This window comes from Dipodomys ordii, unplaced genomic scaffold (assembly GCF_000151885.1).
Source record: "Dipodomys ordii isolate 6190 unplaced genomic scaffold, Dord_2.0 Scaffold12, whole genome shotgun sequence".
Lineage (NCBI taxonomy): Eukaryota > Metazoa > Chordata > Mammalia > Rodentia > Heteromyidae > Dipodomys > Dipodomys ordii.
Genome location: NW_012267228.1, coordinates 1,638,498 through 1,664,911, shown reverse-complemented (window position 1 = coordinate 1,664,911; position 26,414 = coordinate 1,638,498). Strand labels below are relative to the sequence as shown.

Below are 26,414 nucleotides of genomic sequence, written 5' to 3'. Positions count from 1 at the left end.
CGCCTGCAATTAAAAGAAATCTGTTTGCAGCGCTACAGGAGCCCACGCAAACCCTCAAAATAAAATGTTTCCGATTCTGTGCCGCTTCTGTGGTCCAGAAACAGACTGTGTTGTTGTTGAATCCAGTCAGTTGCATATTGCTGCTAATTGCCTTTTGTTTTCAAAGAGCTGGTTTGTTTCTGTGCTGCTGGGGGTGGGGGGTGGGCTCTCTCCCCCTCTGAGTTGTCAGGCTGGCAAAATATGACATCTCGGTGCCATGTTTCTGTGGGGCTGTGGGGAACAGTTCACTAAGAGGGCCTGTGCTCCGGTCTCCAGGCCTTTGCGTTGGGCGAGAAGCATCCCGAGTTCAAGGATGACATCTACGTGCCCTACGCTCAGTGGTTAGCAGAGAACGATCGCTTTGAGGAAGCCCAGAAAGGTAGGCCGTGCAGATAGCACCATGCAGAGGGGGAGAAGTCAGCGCCAAGACACACACTTCAGGGGGCCTGCCGGGCCGCTCCCTTCCACGGGCCCCAAGACAGGTGATTCTTCTTTAGATAGGAGGGCTCTGCAGAGAAAAGAGTTCGGGGCAGTGGACAGGACATGGGCCGTAGGTCCTGCCTCTAGCTCGTGAGCAGGGTGGTGTACCCCAGTGTCTCTTCCCCTTTGGTTCTCACCACGGCCCATGGTGTGGTATTGGTGGTCCCACTCCACAGATGAGAAAACCGAGGTTGAAGTTGCTCAAGGAGTGTGAAGTCCCATAGCTGGGAAGCGCCGGCCTGCGGCAAGGGCGAATGGAAGGCTGCGCTGAGCCGCCTGCCTCGTCCCACATCCACGCTTTCCTGCTGAGAGCAGAGCGCAGGGCTGTGTTTCCATCTTGGCTGGCGGGGGCGGGGGGCTCCGCTCCTCTGCGTTTGCCTTGGTGAATGGGCTACGCATGAGGCATGGCAGATCTGAAGTAGAGCCAAGGCAAGCGCAGAGCCTCGCCTGGGCACGTTAATCATGACTTACAAACCTGCCTGCCTGCGCTGTGCCCCGGCTGGGGACTTAACCCGCATAACCTTGAATCCTGCCAGCCACCCTGCAGGGACACAGAGGCTAAATGTGCCGTGCAGAGTCACAAAGCTAGCGAGTGGCAGAGCCAGGATTGGACCAGATCTGGTTTTCTGCCCGTTCTGCTTCCTGTTCCGAGGGCCTCCTCGCTGAAGCCAGTGCGTCTGCTCCCTGGCATCTCAGTTACGCTTCCACGTGGCAGCAGTTGCCACCTCCGGACACGCGGCCCAGCGCTGCCTCCCTGCCGGAGCTCCTCAGTGAAAACCCCACTGAAGGACGGCGCGTTCTCGCCCGCACAGCACTTCCACAGCACCCAGTTGCTGAAGTATCTGCATGTTTGGGCAAAACACATCAACCTATCCATCTGTCTGCATCGCCCTTCCAAGAATTCATCGCCATAGTAACTTGGTACTCAGACAAGAGACGGTGATGGGAGTAGAACAAAGGCCAGACCCTTTCCTTTTCTCCAGGCAGGGGACGGGGCCACCAGCGTGCCCACACGCGGGCCTCACTGGCAGCCTCCGGCGTCTCCAGGGGTCCAGGTTGGCAGGGTGGATGCTCAGGAAATGTCTGTTAAGCAGACACAGGAATAATTTAAAAAATATATATATATATTGCTTATTTTCACAAATGTCTGGCTTGAGGAACAGAGCCAGATCTTCCAAGGTTGACTCCAGAGAGCACTCTGCAAGGGAAGGCATGCTCGGCCCTGGGCCCAGCTCATTTTGTGACTGGAGCATGACATTGTCTATACCTGACCAGGTCCAGCCCTTCATCCGTGACGAGGGAGCAAACTCTCTTCCTCCAAAGTCTGCTGTAACCTTCTAGCCAGGGAAGCACGAGCTCTGTCAGCGTTGCCCTGGGTATCACGGAGCAATGTGGAATAGAGCAAATGCTTCCTGGAAAGTGGGGACAGAGACCCACTGACCCCAGCGGCACCCTGGGCTCTTCTCTCTACCATGCCTTGCGGAAGCAGGTTGCTGTTTCCCAGCCAAAGAGGAGCAGAGTGCGTCTCCCTGTGCTTTTTTTTTTTCTTCCAGGACGTAGTCCCAGGTATTTATAGCTGGTGGCCCGAGCAGCAGCACCCAGCACCCAGCACTGCAGATGTTCTGATGGGTGTCCGACTTCCAAACTGACCCCATACCCACCCTGCACAGCCCGACCCCTCTCCGGTCCCCTGGGTGATGCGTGCTTTCCTTTTCCAGCCTTCCATAAGGCCGGGCGGCAGAAAGAAGCAGTCAAGGTGCTGGAGCAGCTCACACACAACGCCGTGGTGGAAAGCAGATTCAATGACGCCGCCTATTATTACTGGATGCTGTCCATGCAGTGCCTTGACATAGCTCAAGGTAAGTGCACAGCCGCCAGCCCGTGCTGGCGCAGACAGTCACAAGAGTGGACGTTTCCTTAAAGCCCCAGGCTGGTTGGCTGGCCGCATCGTCCGGGAGCCTGTGGCATGGCACAATCTGGGGGTGTCATCTCTTTCTAGTATGCCCTGAAGTAGAAGGGTGGTGCCTGGGCCCACAGGGGTTACGGATGAGAGGCTCTGCCAGTGCTGCTAATGCAGAGCCCCTCTCTCCCCTGCTGCCTGAGACCCCGTAGCTGGATACGGTGAGCACCAGCTTGAAGCAATTTAATTACGTGAAAGATGAAGGGGAGGTTGCCCACAGCAGCTTCAGATGCTCTCAGCCCAGGCAGGAAACAGTTGTAGTGTCGCTTTCTTTCACAAGACTTCCCATGATGCACTGGGGGCCCTGGATTGGAGGAGCAGAGAGAGACGGTCTTCCCACACGCAGAGGGGACAGCACTGCCCCGGAGGCTGGGGACCTCCCCCTGAGCTCCGGATGCCCCTGTCACGGGGGTGTCCCTGTCAGCCGTGAGGTGTCCCTGCCCTGCTCCCTTCCCGGCTCATCTGAGCATCGCAGCACCATGCTTAGAGCCTCTAGAGCCTCGGCCGTCGAGCCCTGTGGCTTTCTTGGTTCTGGCAGTGGTGTGTGCTGTCACAGCCACATGAAGGGCAGACACACTGGTGAGGGTGGTGGCCAGGGAAACTGCTTGCTGGCCAGCTGTCCCTCCAGGTGCCTCCAGGGGGTCTGGTGCTTGCCTAGCCGGATGTGCTGTAGGGCAGCGTGCAGCCCAGAGAGCCCCGTCCCTTAGTGACCAGGAGAGCCCTGTCCAGCCCAGGCACCACAGTCCAGATAAGCTGCTACCGGGGGCCGGGGGGCCACTTCCTATCCAGCCTCTCTGGGCCCCTCTTCCTTGTGAAGGCTGCCACCTGTGCTGCCGCCTGCCTGTGGCTGACTGACCACCCTGGACAGATCTGACACGCCTCCCTCCCGCCACACACAGCAGATCCCGCCCAGAAGGACACGATGCTCAACAAGTTCTACCACTTCCAGCACCTGGCCGAGCTGTACCACGGCTACCATGCCATTCAGCGTTACACGGTACGGGGCGAGAGCAGAGGCCATGCGGTTCTTCTCAGAACCCCCCCCCCATTCTTCCCTCCTGGCTCCTGGCAGTAGAGAATGGAGGCAGGCATTGGCTCCCCTCGGTCCCTCAGCCTCCGCCTCCCCTGCCCTCTAACTTGGCCTGGTGAACTCGAGGCCTTGGGTTCCAGCTGTGCTGTGTGACCCCTCCCTGTGCCTCAGCTTCTGTCTTTGTGAAATGGGGCCGAGGCAGTACCTGCTGTGAGTTCCTATGGGAAGTCCTGGGAGGAGCCCCTGGTGGAGGCCCCGGGCGGGCAGCTGTACACAGCCTTCAGGCTGGCCCCTCAGATGCTGCTCCCCAGCTGCCTCGCACGTCCTCCCTACGGGCGCCTGCACTGACGTGACCCCTGGGGGCCAGACCCCATCTGGCCAGCCTGGGTGTGGGTGTTGTCACTTTCCTAAGGGGTGCGGGGGCTCCAGAGGCCTCGTCTCCTCTTGTGGTCGTTGATTCCCCCTGGCTGCGAACCCCCTCAGGGCCCCACATCTCTGTATGGATGAGAGGCCACAGACCAAGGAGCCCAGACTCCATGTGGGGTGGAGAGGCAGAGCCCCAGCCCAGCCTGGGTTTGTCTGAGCCACTGGGAGCCCAGATCTTGGTTCCTGACCTCTCTCAGCCCCCCTGCCCCTCCCCGCCATCCTGGGGTCTCCTGTCCCCGACAGCCAGCCCTGCTGCAGATCCATGTGGGGCTCAGCTGGAGGTCCTTTTAGCAGCCAGGGCCCCGGTGTCACCCTGGCCACGTGGCCACATTCAACACACGGTGGTGATTGAGATCTTGTTTCTCCCCCAGCAACCTGTAGCTCAGGAAACGGGACAGTCCCCCGAGGGCAGTGCAGGGGAGACTGAGTGGAGCTGGGGCCTCGGCTGAGGTGGGAGACAAGGAAGCAGGGAGCGAGTGAAGAAGGGGAGGGAAGGGCACAGCCTGTGCAGACATGGAGGCCGCTGAGGGTCTGGAGTCTGCACCAGGGCCTGGCAGAGCAGCTCTGCACGGGGCAGCGTGGAAGCTGGGGAAGGGAGACGTGGGGGCCTCCTGGACTGTGTAGTTTCTTTCCCAGGGAAGAGGTGCTGAGTTTGAGTGCCCCCTCCCCCGGGACATTGCTTCGCTTCCTCACCTAGCATAGTAGAGCCAGAGGCAGGCGTCTCTTGGCTTGCATCCCAAAAAGGATGCGTCTCAGGTGTTCCTGGTTCTTGGAGCAGCTAATGGTGGCTGTACGAGTGTAAGTGGGAATGCACGAGAAGATGCTGGGCTCTGAACCAAGTCAGCAGAAGTGAGTCTTTACGAATTTGGACCAATTAAGAGATAAACTTGGTAGCTCCATGGTGCGAAGGCCCAGCCAGCCTCAGGAAGTCCGTGTGGCCTGTTTGGTGCAGCACAGGGGCAGGAGTCACAACAGAGTGGTTAGAGATCACTGCCTCCATGTTTGCGCCCTCGTGCCAGCCTCCTTCAGAGCAGAGCCTGCGGTCAAACCTTCCTTGCAGTCTTCTGCACCACACTCCAGCAGCTTCTAGGTGCAGAAGGCCTGGGTCCTGAGTGCTGCCTGCTAGGTCCTGGCCTATACTGTCTTCCCTGAGGGCATCACTTTCCTCAAGAGTATGTGGTGTGTGTGTGTGTGAGGGAGAGAGAGAGAAACAGAGCCCACAGAGTGTGTTAAAGGGTAGATGGCACCAGTGCACACGGGCTGCAGTAGCTCAGTGTGCTGTGTCTGCTTCTGGCAAGATCCATCCCTGTCCGCTCTTCTCTTCCCGCAGGAGGAGCCCTTCAGCTTCCACCTTCCAGAAACCCTCTTCAACGTCTCCAGGTTCCTGCTGCACAGCCTGACCAAGGATGCCCCCTTGGGCATCTCTAAAGTGTATCCTCTCTCCTCGCCCTCCCTGCATCTAATGGCCCGAGTTCTTCCCAGAGCACTTTCCTGGCAGAAGGGAGAAGGCTGTCTCTGCACAGTGGGTGAGCGGTTGAGCAGCCAGCCAAGAGATCAGCTTTCAGGGCTCTGCCTGGGCCAGGCTTCTGGCCAGCACCATGTCCCCAGTCCTCCCTGAAACCACAGGGCATGAGCGAAACCGGGCAGGCCTCGCTTTGGGGTTGTGGGCCATCTCCCAGGGGAGACGGTGTGTCAGCTCAGGTGCACAGGTCCAGGTGACAGAGTTGCCACCTAGTAGGTAGGGAAGGTGACAGGCATTCAGGACCTACTTCCATGGCATGTACAATCTGCCCAAGAGTAGAACACAGCTCAGGCCAGGTGTGGCCAGGGCCGTTATGTGGCGGAGGAGACAGCCCTGTACCGGCTGAGGAGATGGGGTGGAGTGGCTGCTCCCAGGACGACCTGGCCCAGAGGCCCTCTTCCACTCTGCGGACGGCAGGGTGGGCCTCGGGCTCCACAATGGGCCGGGTCCAGGGCCAGGCGGTGCCACTCCCAGCCTGCACTGTCCTTAATCCGCGCCGGCAGAAACACGCTCTTCACCCTGGCCAAGCAGAGCAAGGCCCTGGGGGCCTACAAGCTGGCCCGGCACGCCTACGACAAGCTGCAGGGCCTGCAGATCCCCGCGCGCTTCCAGAAGCCCATCGAGCTGGGCAGCCTGACCATCCGCTCCAAGCCCTTCCACGACAGCGAGGTGGGGCCCGTACCCGCCCCGCACCCCCCTGGCTGCCCACCGCCTGGGAAAGGTTGGCGGCCACGCTCCCCGCCCTCCCGCGCCTCGGCCTGCCGCCTCCTTCTCCACCCCACCCGCGGCCGCTCCCGGCTGCAGGTGCCCAGCCCCAGGCCTGGCTCGGGCTGACCCTCCTTCTGGGGTTCCCTCCCCTCCCCAGCTGTGCACAGCCCACCCAGTGTGCACAGCCAGCGTCTCCTCCAGCCTGGCCAGTGCCTGATGCCAACTCCTAGCCGCGTCCTGGGCATTGAGAACCTCCATTCCCAGAGGAAGCCTCCTGCTAGCTTGGCCTAGGCCCTTGTCTCCCCCCCATCCCCCCCGCCGCCGCCCCTCCTGAGCACCCAGCCCCGCCCCGGGAAGTGAGGCGCGTGGCACTGGTGGTCAGCCGGGTGCGTGCGTGCTCCTCAGGAGCTGGTGCCCCTGTGTTACCGCTGCTCTACCAACAACCCCCTGCTGAACAACCTAGGCAACGTGTGCATCAACTGCCGCCAGCCCTTCGTCTTCTCCGCCTCCTCCTACGGTGAGTCGCCCTGCGCCGCCGGGGGCAACTCACGGCCATGGCGTGCGCGACAGCCGCGCTGCCGGGCCTGGAGATGTCAGGGCCGGTGCTGCCCGGACGAGGACCTGCCCCAGCCAGGCAGCCACGGGGCCGCGCTGGCTCTCGGTCCCCGAGGTCCCTTCCCAGGGGCAGGTCAGGCCTGAGAGCAGCTCGCCCGCCACCAAGGGCCCTGCCCCCACCCATGGCCTTGTGGGGGCTGACCCCGACCCCGTGCCCCCAGAGGTGCTGCACCTGGTGGAGTTCTACCTGGAGGAGGGCATCACCGACGAGGAAGCTGTCTCGCTCATTGACCTGGAGGCCCCCAGGCCCAAGCAGGGCAGCAAGTGGCAGGAGATCTCGAGCAACAGTATCCTCCTGAGGGGGGCGGGCGGGGCCTCGCGACCACGCCACGCGGGTCCACTGGGCGGCTGCGTTCCTGGCCAGGGCCCTGCGGAGAATTGGCAGTGGCAGGAGAGCCGCTGAGGTTTTTGTCTCCCTTGCCTTGCCCAGGAAGGGAAAACACCCGCTGTGTGCCTGTGGCTTACTAGGTGCCATTAGAGGCCCAGGCTGGCTGTGCCCGAGCCCCATTCCTGAGCCAGCACCAGCAGCCTCTTCTTCCAGGACGCTCTTGCCTCCTCGTCCCTGCTCTGACACCCACCTGCATGCTGTCTGCAGGAGCTGGCCCCGCGCACGCGCCCAGGCTCCGTCCCAGTCCCAGCCTCCACGAGCCACCAGCGGGGGGCCGGCCCGCTGGCCGCTCGGAGGTCCTGCCTGCCTCCTCTGCACCCTTCCTTGACCACGCCCTCCAGATTCCCAGGCGCTGAGGCTGGACGAGACCGTGGACCCCGTGGGAGACACGGACGACCCGTTCACCGCCAAGCTGAGCTTCGAGGTAAGGCGCCCCGGGGAGGGCTGCCGGGGCTCCGAGCACACAGCACCTCAGGTAGCGGCCACAGCTTCCAGATGTGGGGGGTAGAGGGGGACTCGGGGCCCAGGCACGGTGGGTCTGCAGGGGAGGCAGGGCGGCCCTGTCACAGGGGCTTCTGGGATGGTGGTCCACACCGTTAGTTAGGGCCCCGCGCATGCCCTCTGCAGCAGGGCGGCTCGGAGTTCGCGCCGGTGGTGGTGAACCGGTCGGTGCTGCGCTCCATGAGCCGCCGCGACGTCCTCATCAAGCGCTGGCCGCCCCCGCTGCAGTGGCAGTACTTCCGCTCCCTGCTGCCCGACGCCTCCATCACCATGTGCCCCTCCTGCTTCCAGGTACCCCGCCCCCCTGCCCCCCCCCGCCCCTGCCCCTGCCCCTGCCTCCGCCCTGCCCCTCCCTGTTCATACCCCTGACTCCAGCCAGGCCCTCGGGCGCCCCTCCCCTGCCCCCTGCCCCCTGCCTCTCCCTGTTCATACCCCTGACTCCAGCCAGGCCCTCGGGCTGGGCGCTGGCCTCACCCGGGCCTCTCCCTCAGATGTTCCACTCGGAGGACTACGAGCTGCTGGTGCTGCAGCATGCCTGCTGCCCCTATTGCCGCCGGCGCATCGAGGAGCCGGGCCCGTGACCAGCGCCAACGCCACCCAAGCCAGCGCCTCGGGCGGGGCCTGGTCACCTCTACAGAACTCCTGTGTATGGCGTGGCGTGGCGTGCCTTGTAAACAGCACCCAGAGACCGGGGGCGGGGTGGAGGGGGGACGGACACGGGTCTGTCCCTTTGCCGGGGGCCCCGGCCGCGAGAGTCGGAGGAGCTGTCTGACTGCACACTCTGCCACCGGCCGCCTGGATAACGACAAATAAAAGGGCTACTCATTTCCATCAGCGTCTGCATGTTGCAAATCTCCATATTGTCTGCAACTTAATTTCCTTATGCAAAAGTGCACCTGTTTTTAATTTGAGCCGAAAGGCACATGGCATTTGCACTGCTCTGAACATGTAATCTAATTGAGATGGCAGGGTGGGAAGGGCAGGGGGGGTAGTTTTGTTGTTATTTATTTTCACAATGAGGATTTGTCTTGACGAGAACATAGAATACCTGGCTGGGGAGAACAGAAAAAGGAGCAAGGTTGAATATAGGTTCCCCCACCCCACCCCAGAGTTTCTGGAAGCCACCCTCCACCTCCACTGTGGAAAGCCTTGGCTTTCCCCGTACCGCCCCAGTCCTGTAGTTGGGGTGGGGTTCGGGGGGAATCTCCACTGCCGAGGCCCTGCCCAGGGGGCTGGCGGGAGCCCTCATTGCCTGGGACCACTTCTGCCCAGCCATGCCCAGGGTCGCTTCCACCCCAGCAGCTCTGTGGGTGGGTCATGGTTTCCAGCTCAGAGCTGTCCAGGCCGGAGAGCAGGAGGTGCGGCTCCTGAGCCCCCCAGCTCCGAGGAGAAGCTGGGAGTTGTCCGTCCAAGGGCCCTGCCCACTTCCTCCAGCGTGCCACTGCCCAGCGGCGGCACCGGGCTCCACGCGTGGCTCTCAGAGCAGCTGAACACAGGACGGGGTGGGGGGTCATCTTAGAGGATGAGGAGCTGAGGCTTGGGGTGCAGCTACCCAGGTCTCGTGCACCGGGGCCGGAGCCCGCGTGGCCCCCATGCCTCCCCCTGCTTCCCTCTCCCTCTCCCTGCATCTCTGGAGATGAAGGAGAGAAAGAAGCCAGACAGTTGTGCCAACAGAACTCCTCCGTTGAGTGTGTAATTGCTTACGATCAGGCATGTTCTCTCTCGCGCTAAACATTTATTAATGTGTTAGGATTTCCATTAGCGCGTTACTTGAACTGAATTCATTTGCATATGGCTGGGAAAAAGTGGGGTGAGGGAGAAAACAGCTCCAGATACCTAACAGACGTCAATCACAGCGACAGATCAGATGGTCCCTGCCCAAGACGCCGCACGCCTCCTCTCCACCTGCTGCCCCAGAGCCAGGCTCTGGGGGCTGGGCCTGAGGCTGCTCTCTGTGCCCAGCGTCTGTCAGTGCGTCCGGTGTGCGTCTGCTCGGCGTGGCCAGCATCTAGTGTGTGTCACCACAGCTAGCCCCGTCCCTCCGGGACGGATTGAGCACACACACCGAGAAGGTTCACACACCAGCGCAGCTCTGCACATGAGAACCTTGCTCTGCTCTCACCTAGGTCTTGGCTGAGCTCAGCACTTTCTCCAAGACTCAGTTTCCCTTGAACAGAAGGGCCGCCCCACAGTGACATAGGCTCCAGACCCAGCCTGAAGCTGTGAGTGGGGTGGGTGTCTGCCCCCCGCCACCCCCGTCTGTCCATGCTGACCATCTGACCAGGACGTGGGCGGGGGGCAGGGACAGAGCCGGGGGACAGCACAGCTTGGGGCCCCCAGTGCTCCTGGTATCCACAATTTTGAGGAGCACAGGCCACCTCTTCCTGGCACCGTCTGCACAGTGGGCAGAGACCAGTGGGGGCAGGTGCCAGCCTCGGTGAGAGCCCCCACCGGGCCCGCCCCTCCCCTGGTCCAGGCGCTCGTGCGGGGCTCTGAGACCCCTTATACTGAGACTCCACAGCATCTTCCCGGGCGTCGCCCGCTTGCCCGAGGCTGCTATGGGCGACCCGGCTGCCCTCGGGCCTACTTCATGCTCCAGGCTTCCAGCCCTCCTGGTTACTGCTTTCCCCGGCCACAGGCCCTGAGCCTGAGACTACACAGGATTCAACCCAGGACCTCAGTGTCCGGCCCGGGGCCCAGCCCTAGAGAAGATTGGATGGGTGTTACAGGGGGAGGGAGGGAAGGAAAGGGAGAAAGGAGGAGGGAGGAGGGAGGGCAGAAGGACCAAAGAAGAGGCATCTTTCCCTTCCCTTGTTCCCTGGGAGCCTCCGTTCTGCCGCGGGCCGCGGGGTTCTTCTGGCATCATTACGTTTATCAGCACAGACAGACGGCCGGGGGCTGGGGAGGGGCTTAGGAGAAGCTGAGGAGAAGTGTGCAGCTCTGTCCCGTCGGGTGATTTTGAGGGCCTGTGGTGGCACCCCAAGGCCTCACGCGGCTGGGGTGACAGCCACAGGGATGTTGCCAGGCGGGCTGAGACAGGGCAGCAGGGAGCAGGGGAAAACGGGGGGCGGGGGGCTGCTGACCCAGCTGAGGCTTAAGGACTATTAGTGCTGTCAGCTAAGTCCCTAATCCCCAGGGGCAGAGGGGGGAGGGGAAGCCTCCACCCAGGCCCCTTGGGCAGCTCTCCCCCTGCACGGCAGGACGTGGGCACAGGTCACCCGGCCTGCAGGACCGGGGGGGGGCCCTCGGGGGCCTGGGGCTCCCTCTTTCCACTTAGGTTGAGGGGCCCAGGCCTGCAGGTGGCGTGGCCAAGCCCGGGTGCCTGGCTGTAGAAGGTGGCCTAAGAAATGAGCAAGTCAGCCGGGCGGCGGTGGCTCATGTCTGTCATCCTAGCTACTCAGGAGGCTGAGATCGGAGGATCTCGGTTCAAAGCCAGCCCCAGGCAGGAAAACCTGTGAGACTCAGCATCGATGAACCACCAGAAAACCGGAAGTGGCGCTGTGGCTCAGGTGGTAGAGCGCTCGCCTTGAGCAGAAGGCCGAGGCCGGCTGTGTAGGGCGTGGGGGCTGGGCGGGTGGGCGTGGGCAGCCAGTGTGGTGGGGGGCACGCAAGATGGACGCTCAGGACCACCGGACAATCTTCCAGCAGCCCACAGCGCACATGCTGGCGCCACTCCTCCGTCATGGCGCAGGAGAGCGAATGGGGCCTCACTGGGTGCAAAGGTCCCGAGCTCAGCTCACGCTCGGGTTCAAGTCCTCCCGCCAGGCCCCGGTGGGGACAGCGCGGCCACTTCCCCCTGGAGGTGGAGGCTGTGGGGTGGAGGTTTCTCAGTTACCAGCCAACGGAGGCCCAGCTTGGGAAGTGGGACTTCCAGGGCTCCTGGCGGTGCAGGACCCTCCTCTTGGGGTGGCCACTGCTCCCCCTGGGGCCCGTGTGACTCAGGCCTCTCCACGGGCCCAGCGAACGGCCCCTTAGTCATCTGAGCCGGGGTCAGGGCCTGGTCGGCCTTCCCTGAGCTCTGTCCGATGGGGCGCAGGGCTGGGGGGGACCCAGTTTCTCCCCAAAGCCCGAGCAGCTTCTGTCCATGCCACAGCTCCCGTGTCCGGCGGCAGCCTGGACTTCCGGCCTGGGCGTGCGGTCAGAGCAGCGGCTCCTCCCCATCCTCCCAGCCCAGGCTGAGCTTGTATCCCCGCACCAACAACGCATGTGCAAAACCAGCCCTCTGTCCCCCTCTTACACCACCCCGAGCCCTGTCACTGCAGAGGTGACCTTCCACGCCCCATTGTCACAGTCCCAGGGGACCCCAAGACTGGAGCGGGGCAAGGCCACAGGTGTGCTGAGCACCTACTGCATGCCAGGCACGTGGCCTGAACGGAACAGACATCCCTGTTCTCCCAGTGCAGAGACTATACCAAAGTGCTAGCTGGGCACCAGTGGCTCACGCCTGCCATCCTAGCTACTCGGGAGGCTGGGACCTGAGGATCGCGGTTCAAAGCCTCCCTGGGCAGGAAAGTCCATGAGACTCTTATCTCCAATAAACCACCAGAAAACCGAAAGTGGAGCTGTGGCTCCAAGGGTAGAGTGCTAGCCTTGAGCAAAAGAACCCAGGGACAGCGCCAGGCCCTTAGTTCAAGTCCCACGACCACAATCACCACCAACAAAAACCCCACAAAGTACTGCCCTGTGCCAGGTGCCACGCTGCCCCCCACAGGTAAGGAGCCGCCCAGCCCCCCTTGGGCCGGCGACAAGCCGCAGGGGTGTGCTGCCCCCCCTCACCTGACCACCCGGCTCAGGTCAGAATCACACTATCCACCTTGACCTCATTAACACCAGCCTAAGCACTGGGCCAAGCATCTTAAAACTGTGACATTCCCACATACCCTGCCCAGCCACGCCTCAGGCTTACTTCTCAGCCCTGCCCCCCACGTGTGTCCGGAGGGGTCTGGCCCAGGGAGGCTGCAGGAAAGCGGGGCAGACAGGTCTGAGCAGACAGATCTAGAAATCCCATGTGGGAAGAGAGACTGGACACAGAGGGCTTAAGAGCCCAATCTCAGAGACAGGGACTCCTGTCTGGCCAGTGTCTCCCAACCTCAGGGCCTTTGCACTTGCTGTCCCTCTGCCTAGACACTTTTGCCCCAAGGCTCCTCCCATCACGCAGCTCCCGGCTCACATTCACCCTCCCAGCCAGGACTTCCCCAGCTGCTCTGGCTAATATTTGGCTTGCAGGGAGCACGACACCCCCAAACTTTTCTGTTTGCACTGCTTTGCCACACCTGCCCACCTCCCTTCTCTCCAGAGAAATGCTGGCTTCTCGTGGGAAGACCCCGTAGTCCCGGGCTGGCTGCGGTGGTCAGGGGCACCCCGCAGCGGGGTCCCTCAGTCTCTCTGTTTGTTTTGGGGTGTCACTGAGCCCCTTTCACAGATGAGTGGGGGCCCTGGCAGCATCCGCTCTGTACACCACCCCCATCGACTGTCCCCAGGGTGTGCCCTGACACCAGCTTCACGGGCCCATGGTGGGCACGCTGATGTGTCCCCACGCGGGGCCCTGTGTGTGCTGGGTTCTCTGGGAGGCCAAGACGAACCCACATTCAGCCTGCGCCGGGTCCAGAAGCTGAGTTTCCGGCCCCTCCCTGCTCAGATGCCCCCTCCCTCCATCCCACCTCTTCAGGCCTCGGCCCTGCCCAGGGCCCTGTGTGTAAGGAATGGGCGGCCAGGGGAGGCCAGGCCGGGGACGTGGCCCTGGCCAAAGGAGCAAGCGCCAGGCCCGTGACTCGATGGGGAGAGCAGGGGGGGGGGCAGAGAAGACAATGTCAGCTGTGGAGAAGCAGGGAAGCGGCCACAGGACTCCATGCCAGGCCTGGGAGGGAATTCCCAGCAGGCCCTGGGGCAGGCAGGGTGGGCTCCCCTCTCTTCTCTCCGACTCCCACCCAACCCTTCGCCTCCCGCGCCCCGGCTCCCGCCTGGTGTCACCTTGGCGCTTCTGCAAGCCAATTAGGCCCCCCGGCAGCAGCGGTGGAGATTAGTATGATTATGAGCACCCCGATCTCCCCGGTGCTGATTCAGCCAGGGGCTTAGAGGGGGGAAGGTCACTTTATAAGGGTCTGGGGGGGGTCGGGGCCAGGAGTCGTCCCGAGGGAGTCCTGGGTGGCCGAGCTCGCGTGGCGCACGGCACAAGTCTCCATCTCGGGCGGTCGGGGCAGCCGCCAGGGCCAGGGCCGCAGCCATGAACGGCACGGAGGGCCCCAACTTCTACGTGCCCTTCTCCAACGCCACGGGCGTGGTGCGCAGCCCCTTCGAGCAGCCGCAGTACTACCTGGCGGAGCCGTGGCAGTTCTCCATGCTGGCGGCCTACATGTTCATGCTCATCGTGCTGGGCTTCCCCATCAACTTCCTCACGCTCTACGTCACCGTGCAGCACAAAAAGCTGCGCACCCCCCTCAACTACATCCTGCTCAACCTGGCCGTGGCCGACCTCTTCATGGTGTTCGGCGGCTTCACCACCACGCTCTACACCTCGCTGCACGGCTACTTCGTCTTCGGGCCCACCGGATGCAACGTGGAAGGGTTCTTTGCCACCCTGGGCGGTACGAGGCCTGGGGCTGGGGCAGGCGCGGGGGTCCCCCGAGGGGCCGGGCACTGTGGCTTTCATTTCCTTCTCCCTTCTCCCTTCCTCCCGACACCAGTATTCAGTCAACAGACACGGCTGCTTGTCTGGGGCCAGGCGGGGGAACTCTGCCCTGATCTCACTGGGAGCAGGGCTCATTGTACAGCAGAGATGAACGCAGGGCCCAAGCCACCAAGGGCCTTGCGGGTGGGGGGGCAGAGGGGGTGATGTACGGGACGGAACCGGCTTTGAGGCCACGTTCTGAACACCAGCGCTGAGGCCTGGCACCACGGGGCGAGCTAAATAAGACAGGTGCCGGCCCTCTAGGGCAGGCCCAGCCAGATGCACAAAGCCGTCCTCTGGGCTTTGGCTTTTCCTGGGCTTGGGCTCAGTCTGTGGCATCGATCTGACTTCTTTCTAGCCTCCCAGCCTCTGCTGGGTGTGCAGGGTCTCGGAGCAGGGAGGTGTTAGACCCAGGTTGCAGCTTCAAAAAAGTTCCATTCTTTTCCTTTCCTTTCTTTTCCTTTCCTTTCCCTTCCCTTCCCTTCCTTTCCCCTTTTTTCTTTCCCTTCCCTTCCCTTCCCTCCCTCCCCCTTCCTTTCCTTTTGTCTCTTTTTTTCTTTTCTTTAGACAGGGTCTTGCTATGTGGACCATGATGGCCCTGAATATTCAATTCTCCTGTCTCAGCAGCCTCCTAAGTGTTGGGGTTACAGGCATGTACTACCACACTCGGCTAGATGCTAATATTGGCCATGCATAGTGGCACATGCCTGTAATCCCAGCCTCTCAGAAGGTATAGGCAGGAAGATTGAGAGTTTGAGGCTGGCCCAGACAAAGCTGGTGTGACAGTCTCAAAAAACAAAACACAAGGCAAGCACAGTAGCTCAAGCCTGTAACCCCATGCTACCTGGGAGGCAGATGGGAGGTTGCAGTTCCAGGCCAGCCCAGGTTAAACAAACCTTCTCACCCAGTGGCTGGAGGTGGTGGCATGCGCCCCATCCCAGCCACCGGACACACAGCAGGGTGGGTGGCAGCACCGTATCCCCGTGACATGGGAAGCATCTGTAGGAGGACTGACATCCAGGCCGGTTTGGACATAGAGAGCCCTATCTTGAAAATAACCAATGGAAAAGGAGGACAGAGTTATGGTTCATGTGTCAGGGTGCTCGCCTAGCAAGCGCAAGGCTTTGAGCTCCATCCCGGGGGTAGGGGGTATGGTGGGGGAAAGCAAGTATTTTCTTTCACCTGACTGGAAAAGTGGGACTGGAAAGTGGATGACTAGCTGGCTGGGCACATGGATGGGTGGGTGGATGGATGGGTGGGTGGGTGGATGGATGGGTGGGTAAATGGGTGGGTGGATGGGTGGATGGATGGATTGATGGGTGGATGGATGGGTGGGTGGGTGGATGGGTGGATGGATGGATGGGTGGGGGATGGATTGATGGGTGGATGGATGGGTGGGTGGGTGGATGGGTGGATAGACGGATGGGTGGCTGGGTGAGTGTGTGGATGGCTGGATGGATGGCTGGATGGATGAGTGTGTGGATGGGTAAATGGGTGGGTGGATGGGTGGATGGATGGATTGATGGGTGGATGGATGGGTGGGTGGGTGGATGGGTGGATGGATGGATGGGTGGGTGGGTGGATGGGTGGATAGATGGATGGGTGGGTGGATGAGTGGATGGATGGATGGGTGGATGGATGGAAGGATGGTTGGGTGGAATGATGGGTGGACAGATGGATGGATGGGTAGATGAGTGGATGGATGGTCTGATGGGTGGATGTCTGGGTAGATGGGTGGATAGATGGATTGATGAGTGGATGGATGGGTGGGTGGGATAATGGTTGGGCAGATGGATTGATGGGTAGATAGATGGATGGGTGGATGGGTGGATGGATGGATGGGGTGCCCCCAGGGATAAGGGATCCCCGAGACATGGAGAAGGCATGGCTTTGAGATGTGGCAGAGATCTAAGTCTAAGTCTCCCTGCTCAGATCAGCGATCTCCCTGTGGGTCCCAGAAGGAGACAGGAAAGTCAGGGTGGTGGGCAGAGCTTGGTAGCAGCCCCAAGCCACTCAGGTCCAGAGTGCCTGGAGGGCTCTCCACGCGTCTCCAGGTGTCGCCAAAGCCCTATCGCGGTCCGTGCTCACAGAGCCCCATCTTTGGGCAGCAGGTGGGGTTCCCCATGAACTTGGGGTGCCATGCAGGTGGGCATTTCTCTGCCCTGATCGCCTCCCACCAGTGTTAGGAGAATGACCTTGGGGCTGATTAATTCTCTCCCGGCTCAGTTTCCTGGGGGCAGGTAGAGGCGAGTATCAGTGCCTGCCCTGTGTCTGGGGAATGAGCAGTGCCCAGCCCCGCAGCCCCGCAGCCCCGCAGCCCCGCAGCCAGAACTGGCTCCACAGCCCCGCAGCTCCACAGCCCCGCAGCCCTGCAGCCAGAACTGGCTCCACAGCCCGTGTCCTCTTTCCCTTGGGGGAGGAAGGCCATCCACCTGTGGGTTTCCATCACCTCTTCCCGGACCCCATCTGATCCGAGCCCCACTGCTCCTGGATCCTCGGCTTTCCCCTCCTGCTCCTGGCAGCTCCTGGCGCCTCTGTTCCTCCCTCCCCTCCCCACATCAAGCCCTTCTCCCGTCCTGCTCCTGGGCCTCCCCATCCCCATCTCTCTGGACCAGCCCGGAGGTGCGGCAGGTGGGCTGATGGCCAACGTCTGTCTTGCAGGTGAAATTGCTCTGTGGTCCCTGGTGGTCCTGGCTATCGAGCGCTATGTGGTGGTGTGCAAGCCCATGAGCAACTTCCGCTTTGGGGAGAACCATGCCATCATGGGCGTGGCCTTCACATGGGTCATGGCGATGGCCTGCGCCGCGCCCCCGCTGGCCGGCTGGTCCAGGTAAGGCTCCGGGAGGAGGAGAGGGGGCTGCAGGGCCCTCGGCTGGCCTGGTCAGGACTCAGATCTGGTGAGGTCTGGTCCTAGGAACCAACCTGGAGGGCCCTACCCCAAGCCCACCCAGATGACTTTCCCAGAGCTGGGGTTCTGGCAGAGGAGGCAGAAGCAACCCCAGGACCGTGGAACGACCCCCGCGGGTGTCAAGGAGAATCGCCTTGGTCGAGCTCCTAATCCTCCACTAAGCCCTGGCCCATCCCAATCCTCTTTGGCGCAGAGTTCCTCCGGCAGCCAACTCCCTCTGACCTTGGGGAAGTCGGGGCCTTGCTAGTGTGTGTGGAGACACTGCGGCCCGGGTCTGAGGCCCACCCAGCCTCCCCTCACATCTCCAAACGCTGCAGAGAGGAGACATTCGTAACTCTGGTGCCAGAACCAGAAATTTCCTGCTCTGTCCTTGCTTCCTCCCATGCTGTCCTGGGGTCCGTTCCTCTTGGACCCCACTTCCGTTCCCCACCTCTTTGGCCACTTGGCTGCACACAGCCTCCATCAGCACAGCAAAATCTGGGTCAAGCAGGAAATCATGGAGAGGCTGGGAATGCGGCTTAGCGGTACTGTGCTGTCTAGCACACGTGAAGCCCTGGGTTCCATTCCTCAGTACCACATACACAGAAAAAGCCGGAAATGGCGCTGTGGCTCAAGGGGTAGAGTGCTAGCCTAGAGCAAAAGAAGCTCAGCAACAACTCCTAGGCCCCAAGTTCAAGTCCCAGGATTGGCAAGAAAAGAAAAAAAAATAGAAATTATGGAGATGCTGGACTCCAGCCCCTGGGGCCTGGCTTCGGGGCTGCACATAATCCCTCATAATGCCCATCTTGGCCTAGACAATGCGGTCTTGCTAGGAAGCCCTCATTTCTGCAAACTGCCACACACACAGAGTAGGAGGCCCCTGGTCCTCGGCGCCCTCCACCCATACCCGGGCGCAGCTGGCCTGGCAGAGAAGGGCCTGCAGTTGGGCAGCTGAGAGCTGGCATCTGCTTTGGAGCCCGGGCATTCTCACCGGGCCACAGTGGGGGGATGGACATGCCCCACGAGGCCCAGCGGAGCAGATGTTTCCCTCTGTGTTTTACTGAGGGGAGGGGATGGGGGTGCTGAACAGGGCAGGTGCTGCAGGGCTCCCCGTGCCCACCGCCCCCCCCAGGTACATCCCCGAGGGCATGCAGTGCTCGTGTGGGATCGACTACTACACGCTCAAGCCCGAGGTCAACAACGAGTCCTTCGTCATCTACATGTTCGTGGTCCACTTCGCCATCCCCATGATCATCATCTTCTTCTGCTACGGGCAGCTGGTCTTCACCGTGAAGGAGGTACAGGCGGGGGGCCCCGGGACCCCGAGGGTCCCTCACAGGGGGTGACTTGGCACCGTGTGGGGGCCGGGCACTGGAGCCGCAGCCTGGACACAACTCCCTGTGCCCCCGCAGGCGGCCGCCCAGCAGCAGGAGTCGGCCACCACCCAGAAGGCCGAGAAGGAAGTGACCCGCATGGTCATCATCATGGTCATTTTCTTCCTCGTCTGCTGGCTGCCTTATGCCAGCGTGGCCATGTACATCTTCACCCACCAGGGCTCCAACTTCGGCCCCATCTTCATGACTCTGCCGGCGTTCTTTGCCAAAAGCTCCTCCATCTACAACCCGGTCATCTACATCATGATGAACAAGCAGGTGCCTGCAGTGGGCGGGAGATGTGCGGTGGGGGGTGGCAGGGGGCGTGGTGAGGTCAGGGGGCGTGGTGCGGCCCCAGGCAGGAGCTAGGGCGGGCAGCCTTGCCCAGGAGCTTGTGCCAAACGCAGCCTCTGGGGTGAGCCCCAGACCTGTCTCACCTGAGCTGCAGGGTCCAGATGATTCTGGACCATGTTAAGAGTAAAACAGAGCCAAGTTGCCGGTACTCACACCTGCAATCCTAGTTACTCAGGAGGCTGAGATCTGAGAATCACAGTTCGAAGGCAGCCCAGGCAGGAAAGACTGTGAGTCTCTGGTCCCTGATGAATCACCAAAAGGCTGGAAGTGGTGCTGTGGCTCAAGTAGCAGAGCACCAGCCGTGAGCAATAAAAGCTCAGGGACAGTGCCCAGGCCCTGAGTTCAAGCCCCAGGATGACAAAAGAGAAAAAAAAAAAGTAAATAGTTCCAAGCTGGGGGGGTGGGCCGGTTCCATCTTCATAAAGCTGAGCCAGGATGGAGCAGGCTTATTTTGAGGACTAAAAGAACAAACATGGGTGACATCTCTGTGGGACCCATGGGGGCAGGGGGCATGGTCTCTGGAATGAGACCCACTGCATTCCAGTGCCAGCACTGACCCTTTCCACTGTGTGACCTTGGGCAAGTTAACTCCCTCTCTGGGCTTCCCTAGAAAGGGCAAAATTCCGAACGCTTGTGTTGCACTTGAGGTTGTAGGATGCCAACTCAGGACACTGTGGCATGGCGTTGGTGACAGAGCCTGTGTTGGTCCCTGCCACGCCCGGGGATGGGGTGGCGGGCCTGGCACAGGGCAGGAGTGGGGGGGGGTCACACACTGCAGGGTGTCCTGACCCGTTCCCCCCTCCAGTTCCGGAACTGCATGATCACCACCCTGTGCTGCGGCAAGAACCCACTGGGCGACGACGAGGCCTCCACCACCGCCTCCAAGACCGAGACCAGCCAGGTGGCCCCCGCCTAAGCCCCTGCGGCCAGAGCAGCTCCCGCCCCGCCCCGCCCCGCCCACAGGCACCAGCTCACAGGCTCTCTGAGTTCATTCTAGAATTAATGAGAAAAAACAACAAGGCAACCCCACTCAGCAGGGGTGGCCTGAGAAGGGATGTCCACCGAAACCCCTTCTTCTGGGGTCCCCGCCCCCCTCTCCCAGGGGCAGCAGGACCTGTTCCCCTTCCCCCCATAACTGGTCTCCCCGGAATTCCAGAATTCTTGCTCTCTGGAAGTGTCCCAGCTTAGGGCTAAGTGTCTAGCACAGAATGGGGCACACAGTAGGTGCTTAATACATGCTAGATGGGTGAAGGGAGGGATGAGAGGAGTGAATGGAGGACGGATGCGATGACTGGGGGGGAGAAGTCTGCCCCCAGGCTTTACTCACAGCACAACTACTCACATTGGCTGGGGTCGCTGAGTCACTGTCTTTTCCTTCCTTGAACTCACTTTCCTCCCTCCCCCCAAAGTAGAGAGAAAACCCCAGAGCTCAGGCACTGGTAGCTGGCGCTGCTTCAAACCCCAGAGAAATTCTGTGTGTGTGTGTGTGTGTGCGTGCGTGCGTGTGTGTGTTTGTGTGTGTGCGTGCACTTGAGCCTGTGCACTTTGTACATTGCAAGGGCTGTACAAATGACAGTTAACATTATGGATAATACTGGTTAATAGAATCAATTAATTATCATGATTGTCTCTGCTTGATAATAACCATTTTGGGGGTGGGATAAGGCCCCAGCATTGACACAGTGTGGCTTTTAAAAGTGAGCCAAACATCCAGGCAAAGCAGGGCTGGGACTGGACGACAGAGGACAAAAACGCAGGGTACGGTCACCTCATCCGAGAAAACGACGTCAGGGTCCTGGGGCCGTGGGTCCGGCTCTCGCCGCTCCCCCATTCCAGGCAGCCCGCGGACACCCGGGCCTTTCGCGTGGCTTGTGCAAATCACACCTCTACCACCCCAGCACTGGGGTGGCCGTGTCTGTACCCCGCCCCCACCCACCCCAGCAATGGCGTTCTGGAATACACACTAGCTGGCCCACACTCAATTATGGGCTGGTGGATGCCATCTGTAGTTAAAGAAAGGGGGGATGCCCTGCTCTTCCTGGCCGCCCCTCTGCTGGATGGGTCTTCAGCAGCCACCTAGTTTGTTCTCCACCCTGCAGCGCCCCTGCTCTGAAGCTAGCAGGAACTCTGGAGCTCCAGGCTTCAGCGGTCTCAGTCCGAGCCTCGTGTGCTCCGTGAAACACAGCTGGAGGCTGCAGCTGGCTCCGGCTTTCCCAGCTCTGCCTGGAGACCAAGGCAAATGGAGGCATTAAAAGCTCAGCAACTACCCGAGGCGTCGCCAGGGGCAGTGTGTTGCTTTCAAACTTTTTGCCCACAGGATGGATGGAAACCTGGCAGTTTCCCCTGAGCCCTGGCAGGAGATGGCTAGGTGGGCCAGTGCGCAGCAACAAGTAGCCCAGATCCCTGTGGGAGTATGTGTGCGTGTGTGGAGGGGGGTGGGGGAGCGTGGAGAGGAAACCATCCTGGGAGTGGGGAAAACTCAACTTGGACATCAAAGAGACCCAGACGACCTTGGGAACCACCAGCAAGTTTCGCAACCTCTCTAAGCTTCCTGATCAGCAAGAGGGAGCTTAGCGCTGACCTTCAGGGAATTCGTTTGACACTGTGGGCTTACTGGCCAGCCCACTTCCTAACACACCGCAGACAGTGGGACACTGGGCCTGGGCCTGGGGGGAGCAGGATGCAGCTGCGGCTTGGGTGTCGGGACGCAAGGTCTCAGAGCTTGGTGGGCTGGGGCAGGTGACTTCAGGGATCCCACCTTTGCTGTCTTCCAAGGTGAGAAATCCAACTCAAATGAACTGAAACAGAGGGAGACATTATTGGCTCACATACAAAACAAAGAAGGGCGTAGGGCACCGCCAGGTGCATGCTCAGATGATGTGATTAGCTCCGACTCCTCCTGGCTACACCCCCCCTCCCCCCCTTTATTGGCTTCATCCATAGACTGCAGAAACAGTCCCAGAAGCTACTGGGTCAGCTAGCTGTGACAGGGGCTGGGCTTCTCTTTCCCCTAAGTACAGCAAAGGTCCCAGGTAGAGCTCTTATTGGCCAGACCTATGGCACCTATTCATCTCTAAGCCAATCACAATGCCTTCATCTCCTGATTGGCCAGGCTTGGGTCACGTGATCATTCCTAAACCAATCACAATGTCAGAGGGGAAAACTCATCTTCTGATTGGCCATTGCTAGGTCACATGCTCACCACCTCTACCTCACAACTTCCAGGGGTGGGGAACTGTTTTTGCCAAGGGCCATTTGTTGCATGTTGTTGCTATGAATAAAGCTCCTAAAAGGAAAAGGAAAGAAAAATGCTCCCGGATTTATTGAATTTCAGGTCTTACCTATAGTTGCCTTGACAGCCAAGTGACTTAAGGACCTTATGTGGTTCAGAGGCCAGGCATTCCCTACCCCTGATCACCAAGTGTCTGGAGTTCCCACAAAGAAACATGGGCATTGCTACCAGAAGAAGGAGGGCAGGAGGGAGCAGGAACAGCCACCAGCAGCCATTGGATGGATGGATGAGACCAAGTCGATGAAGCATGTAGTCTGGCTGGCCAGGCCTCCTTCCCACGTTGGCATGAGGGAGGTGCGTCCTGTCCCCTCAGCCTCAGAGCTGGGTGCTGGTGGTTCACACCCGTAATCCTAGCTATTCAGGAGGCTGAGAGCTGAGACTGAGATTCATAGCCAGCCTGGGCAGGAAACTCTGTGAGAGTTTTTTTCTTTTTTGGTCAGTTGTGGAGCTTGAACTCAGGGCCTGGTGCTGGCCCTTTTTGCTCGACTAGCACTCGACCACTTTGAGCTCCAGTTCCACTTCCAGTTTTCTGGTAGGGAGTTTCCTGGTGATAAAGTCTCATGGCTTTTCCTGCCTAGGCTGGCTTTGAACCATGATTCTCCGCTCTCAGCCCTTCGAGTAGCTAGGATTATAGGTGTGAGCCACTAGAAATAACCTACTGGTGCAAGGCCCGCTTGCACAAAGCACACATCTACGTGCTTCAGAAAGTTTAGAGCAGCGAGCTTCAGGGCTGGGAGGAGGCCAGCAGCCTGGGTTCCCGGGCAGTGAAAAGTTTTCAGCAGAGGCTGGGCTCTGTGGAAGCCTCGGGGAAGAAGTCAAGGAAGGCAGCGTGGGGGCCTCTGCTCTCAGAAGCCGACCGAGACACGCTGTGCTCGTTTCCCTGAAAAACGGCAAACCCCGAGAGGAATTTTTAGATCATACAGTGCATTTTAGATCTCCCCCCCTCCCCCTGCTCCGAATGCAAAACTGGATCCTGGCACAGCACGGAGCATTCGTGGGAATGTTTTCATCTCGAAGCGTTCTGTATTTCTCAGTTCTTGGAAACGCCCACAGATGTGATCAGAGCTGCGGCCCCGTTTGCGCCAGCTCCCGTTCGCCTCTTTGCCTCTCAGCTTCCTGTGCTAGCTCAGCACCTGCAGGCAGTTTAGGGGCCTCCATCCATGCTGCTGAGCTGGGCTGTGGCTCCAGGACACCCACAGCTGCACAGCAATGACACCTACTGTATACAGGTGTCATGCGGTGTGCCACCAACCCAGCCCCCCACCCAGAGCTCAGGGCTAGGGCCAGAGCTGTCATTCCTTGCTGGGGACATCTGGAGAACTTAGTGACACTGCAGCCTTCTCAGGCCCGAGGAAGGCTCTTCTAAGAAAGTGTCCACACCAAGGCCAAGGGATGAGTGGAAAAGATTCCAGAGAAGGTAGATGGGGTAAAAAAGCATTCTACTTTAAGTGCATTGGTTAGCTAGTTCTGCGTGACAAACAGTCCCAGGACTCAGAACACTATAGACTAGCAGCAGGTGGCTCTGCTGATCTGGATCAAGCTCACATGACCTCTGCAGGGCTCATTCAAGCACCTGTGCTCAATGGGAGGGCGGCTAGGGTCTGCCTGGCCATGGGGGTGACCGGGCCGTGGGCCTCTCAGTCTCCAGCAGACAATCAGGGCAATGGGACCAGCATCACGTCCCTCCCACCGTAATTCCATTGTCCAAAGCGAGGCCAAGGTCATCTCAGGACTAAGGATTGAGTCTGAGCTGCAAAGGGGCATGGATGTGGGCAGGGGCAAAAACGTGGGACTATTTTTCTATTATTTTAACAGATGCAGAGGAAGCACACAGGTACACATAGCTGCACTGCATCTATTCCAAGAGTGACAGTGTGGTTTTGGCTGGCGGGTTTTGGTCCTAGAGGTGGAGCACAGGGCTTCATGAGCACTAAGTACACGCTCTGCCCCTGAGCTACGCACAGCCTGCACAGCTCAGTTGAATGTGGACTTTGAAGGTGGTGAGCCACTTGTAAGCCGCATTGAAGACTTCAAACTTCACCCAAGGGCAGTTAGGAGCCATGAGAATGTTGGGGGAACGAGGTCTGATTTAGCTTTAGAACACTTTGAGGATCACAACCAGGAAAATTCCAGCAGCTGAAGACAGTGTGCAAAGAGAAAAAGGTAAGTTTGCTTTAAATGTAGCCCTTCCAAATCTTGTACCTGCTTCAAAGACAATATGAGTTGATATTTCAGACCATTTTCTATGTCATCTCTCTTTCTCTCTCTCTCTCTCTCACACACACACACTCACAGAGTTTTGTCTGTCTTTTCAGAAATTGGAGTATAATCTACAGTTATGGCCTGCCTCGTTTATTTTCACAGCTATATACTATTCCACTGTAAAATAAGCCACAGCTGACTCTATTTGATGGGATTTTAGGTTGTTTTGAATTTCAATTAAGATTACAGCGAGTGTCCTTGCACCCCAATGTAAATTCCTCTTGGTTTCTCCCCAGAGATGAATGGGTGAGCACTCGGATGAGTCTATCTTTAATTAAATTTGACATGGCTGAATTGCATCCAAAAGAGGCCACCAATTTGCCGTCCATTTCTTCACGTCCTTGTCAGTCAGTATTGATAGATACTTTAAATACTCGGCTTTCTGCCAGGTGCAAGACACCACTTTGTTTGAATCTGCCTGGTCATTTTATTTATTTTTTTGAGAGGGGGGTCTGGCTATGTATCCAAGTTGGCTGGAAACTTGAAACCTTCCTCCTCAGCCTCCCATGAGCTGGGATTACAGGATTGCACCTGCAGGCTGGCCCACCACGTCCTTTTAAAACAATTGTGGCTATTTTACAGCTGGGCAATAGTGTAACCAGGGTCTACATGATTCACGTGGAAGTTGCTTCTTGTTCCTCTGCCCCGTCCCAAACATGCTTCGGAGGCCCCAGGAGGGAGGTAGGAGGCTGGGCTGGTGGGCACTGGCGTGCAGCCCTGGCAGGGCAGGACCTCATTCCTGAACCCTTGCCAACACGCCGAAGATCGTAGGTCTGACCAGAAAATGGCATCTTCTCCGGTCACAATGTCAATTTTCTGGAATGCCTTAAACAATGGCTCAATGCTTCCCTGTTGTCTTTCTGGTGGCTAGTCTATCTATTTTCCCAGCAGACATCGTCCTTACTTGTGAAGACTATTGCTAAGACTGTTGCTAAGAGGTTTAATTTCAAAATTGCTCTTTCACCCCTCAAGGACTTCTTTTTTGGGGGGAAAAAAGGCAAAAGGAGAGGCCACTGCCGCTGCGTTTGCTCCAAGAAGGCCCCGCTTGTCGGTCCCCTGGTATTGCTTTATGAGAAACTGAGGCCAGCAGCAGCCAAGCAACAGGGCCAGAGGCTGGGCAGAGGCCTACTTGGTGTGTGTGGGGGGGTGTTGGGAGGAGTCGGTGGTCATCACGATAATCCAGGAGTCCACACATCACCGTCAGCCTCTTGAACTGAAGGCTGTGGAGGGAACCAGGCATCCGGGTCTTCTCCTTTACCTGTGGACTATGACCCAGAGAGGCCACTCAGCTGAGGCCACAAGGAGTGGGGGGGGCAGGCTGGTGCAGAGGGCGTGGCCTCGTGCAGAGGGTGGAGCCTCGTGCAGCCATTGGGGGGGGTCTCACGCTATGGAGGCGTGGCCTCGCGCTGAGGGCGTGGCTGCGTGCAGAGGGTGGGGCTTCGTGCAGAGGGTGGGGCCTCGTGCAGCCATTGGGGGAGCCTCATGCTGTGGGCGGGGCCTCGTGTTCCTGCCACCGGGGCCCAATCAGCAGCCGGAGCTCTGGGGCCGCGGGCACTGATTGGACGATGGGCCGCCGCTGAAGGTATATAAGGAGAGCTAGCGCGCCAAAGCCCCATGCCTGGAAGACGAGGGCCTGCAGCTGCCTGGACCATGGCTCCCAGAAGTGTCTCCAGCCTCACCTCCTCCACCGACACGGCCACGTCCTCAGAGTCCTTCGGGTCTACACAACCAGGTGAGCAGGGCCAGGGCCTCCGTGAGTCCGGGGCCCTCACTCCACCTCCCGCCCCGCGTCCACCCCAGGCCGCCCTGCTTAACTGCCGTGCGGTGGGGAGCTGCAGGCCGGGCGCAGGGCAGGAGGGCAGGCCCTCGGCCGGAGCCGCGCCCCTCTGCAGGGGCCGTGCGCAGCTGCA

General features: G+C 59.8%; 3 protein-coding genes across 5 annotated transcripts in view; all 3 read left to right on the top strand.

Moving 5' to 3' along the window:
* Ift122 (intraflagellar transport 122) overlaps positions 1-8,337 on the top strand; it is a 56,141-nt gene extending 47,804 nt beyond the window's left edge. The window contains exons 20-29 of one of the 3 annotated variants that reach the window (XM_013010589.1): positions 316-418; positions 2,238-2,378; positions 3,382-3,476; positions 5,266-5,366; positions 5,961-6,126; positions 6,571-6,682; positions 6,942-7,067; positions 7,510-7,592; positions 7,796-7,960; positions 8,161-8,337. In XM_013010589.1, coding sequence (XP_012866043.1) covers positions 316-418; positions 2,238-2,378; positions 3,382-3,476; positions 5,266-5,366; positions 5,961-6,126; positions 6,571-6,682; positions 6,942-7,067; positions 7,510-7,592; positions 7,796-7,960; positions 8,161-8,250 — 1,182 coding nt within the window. In that variant the 3' untranslated portion in view covers positions 8,251-8,337. Of the gene's footprint in view, positions 1-315; positions 419-2,237; positions 2,379-3,378; positions 3,477-5,265; positions 5,367-5,960; positions 6,127-6,570; positions 6,683-6,941; positions 7,068-7,509; positions 7,593-7,795; positions 7,961-8,160 lie in introns of all 3 variants that reach the window. The other 2 variants (XM_013010590.1, XM_013010588.1) reach the window with 2 other exon arrangements.
* A 5,459-nt stretch (positions 8,338-13,796) lies between these two features.
* Positions 13,797-26,414, top strand: part of Rho (rhodopsin) — a 16,707-nt gene continuing 4,089 nt past the window's right edge. Inside the window, exons 1-6 of the mRNA XM_013010425.1 lie at positions 13,797-14,253; positions 16,998-17,166; positions 18,356-18,521; positions 18,636-18,875; positions 19,756-19,866; positions 20,062-20,066. Coding sequence (XP_012865879.1) covers positions 13,893-14,253; positions 16,998-17,166; positions 18,356-18,521; positions 18,636-18,875; positions 19,756-19,866 — 1,047 coding nt within the window. The 5' untranslated portion in view covers positions 13,797-13,892 and the 3' untranslated portion in view covers positions 20,062-20,066. The remainder of the gene's footprint in view (positions 14,254-16,997; positions 17,167-18,355; positions 18,522-18,635; positions 18,876-19,755; positions 19,867-20,061; positions 20,067-26,414) is intronic.
* Positions 26,155-26,414, top strand: part of LOC105981242 (histone H1oo) — a 5,830-nt gene continuing 5,570 nt past the window's right edge. Inside the window, exon 1 of the mRNA XM_013010335.1 lies at positions 26,155-26,236. Within this exon, the coding sequence (XP_012865789.1) occupies positions 26,155-26,236 (82 nt within the window). The remainder of the gene's footprint in view (positions 26,237-26,414) is intronic.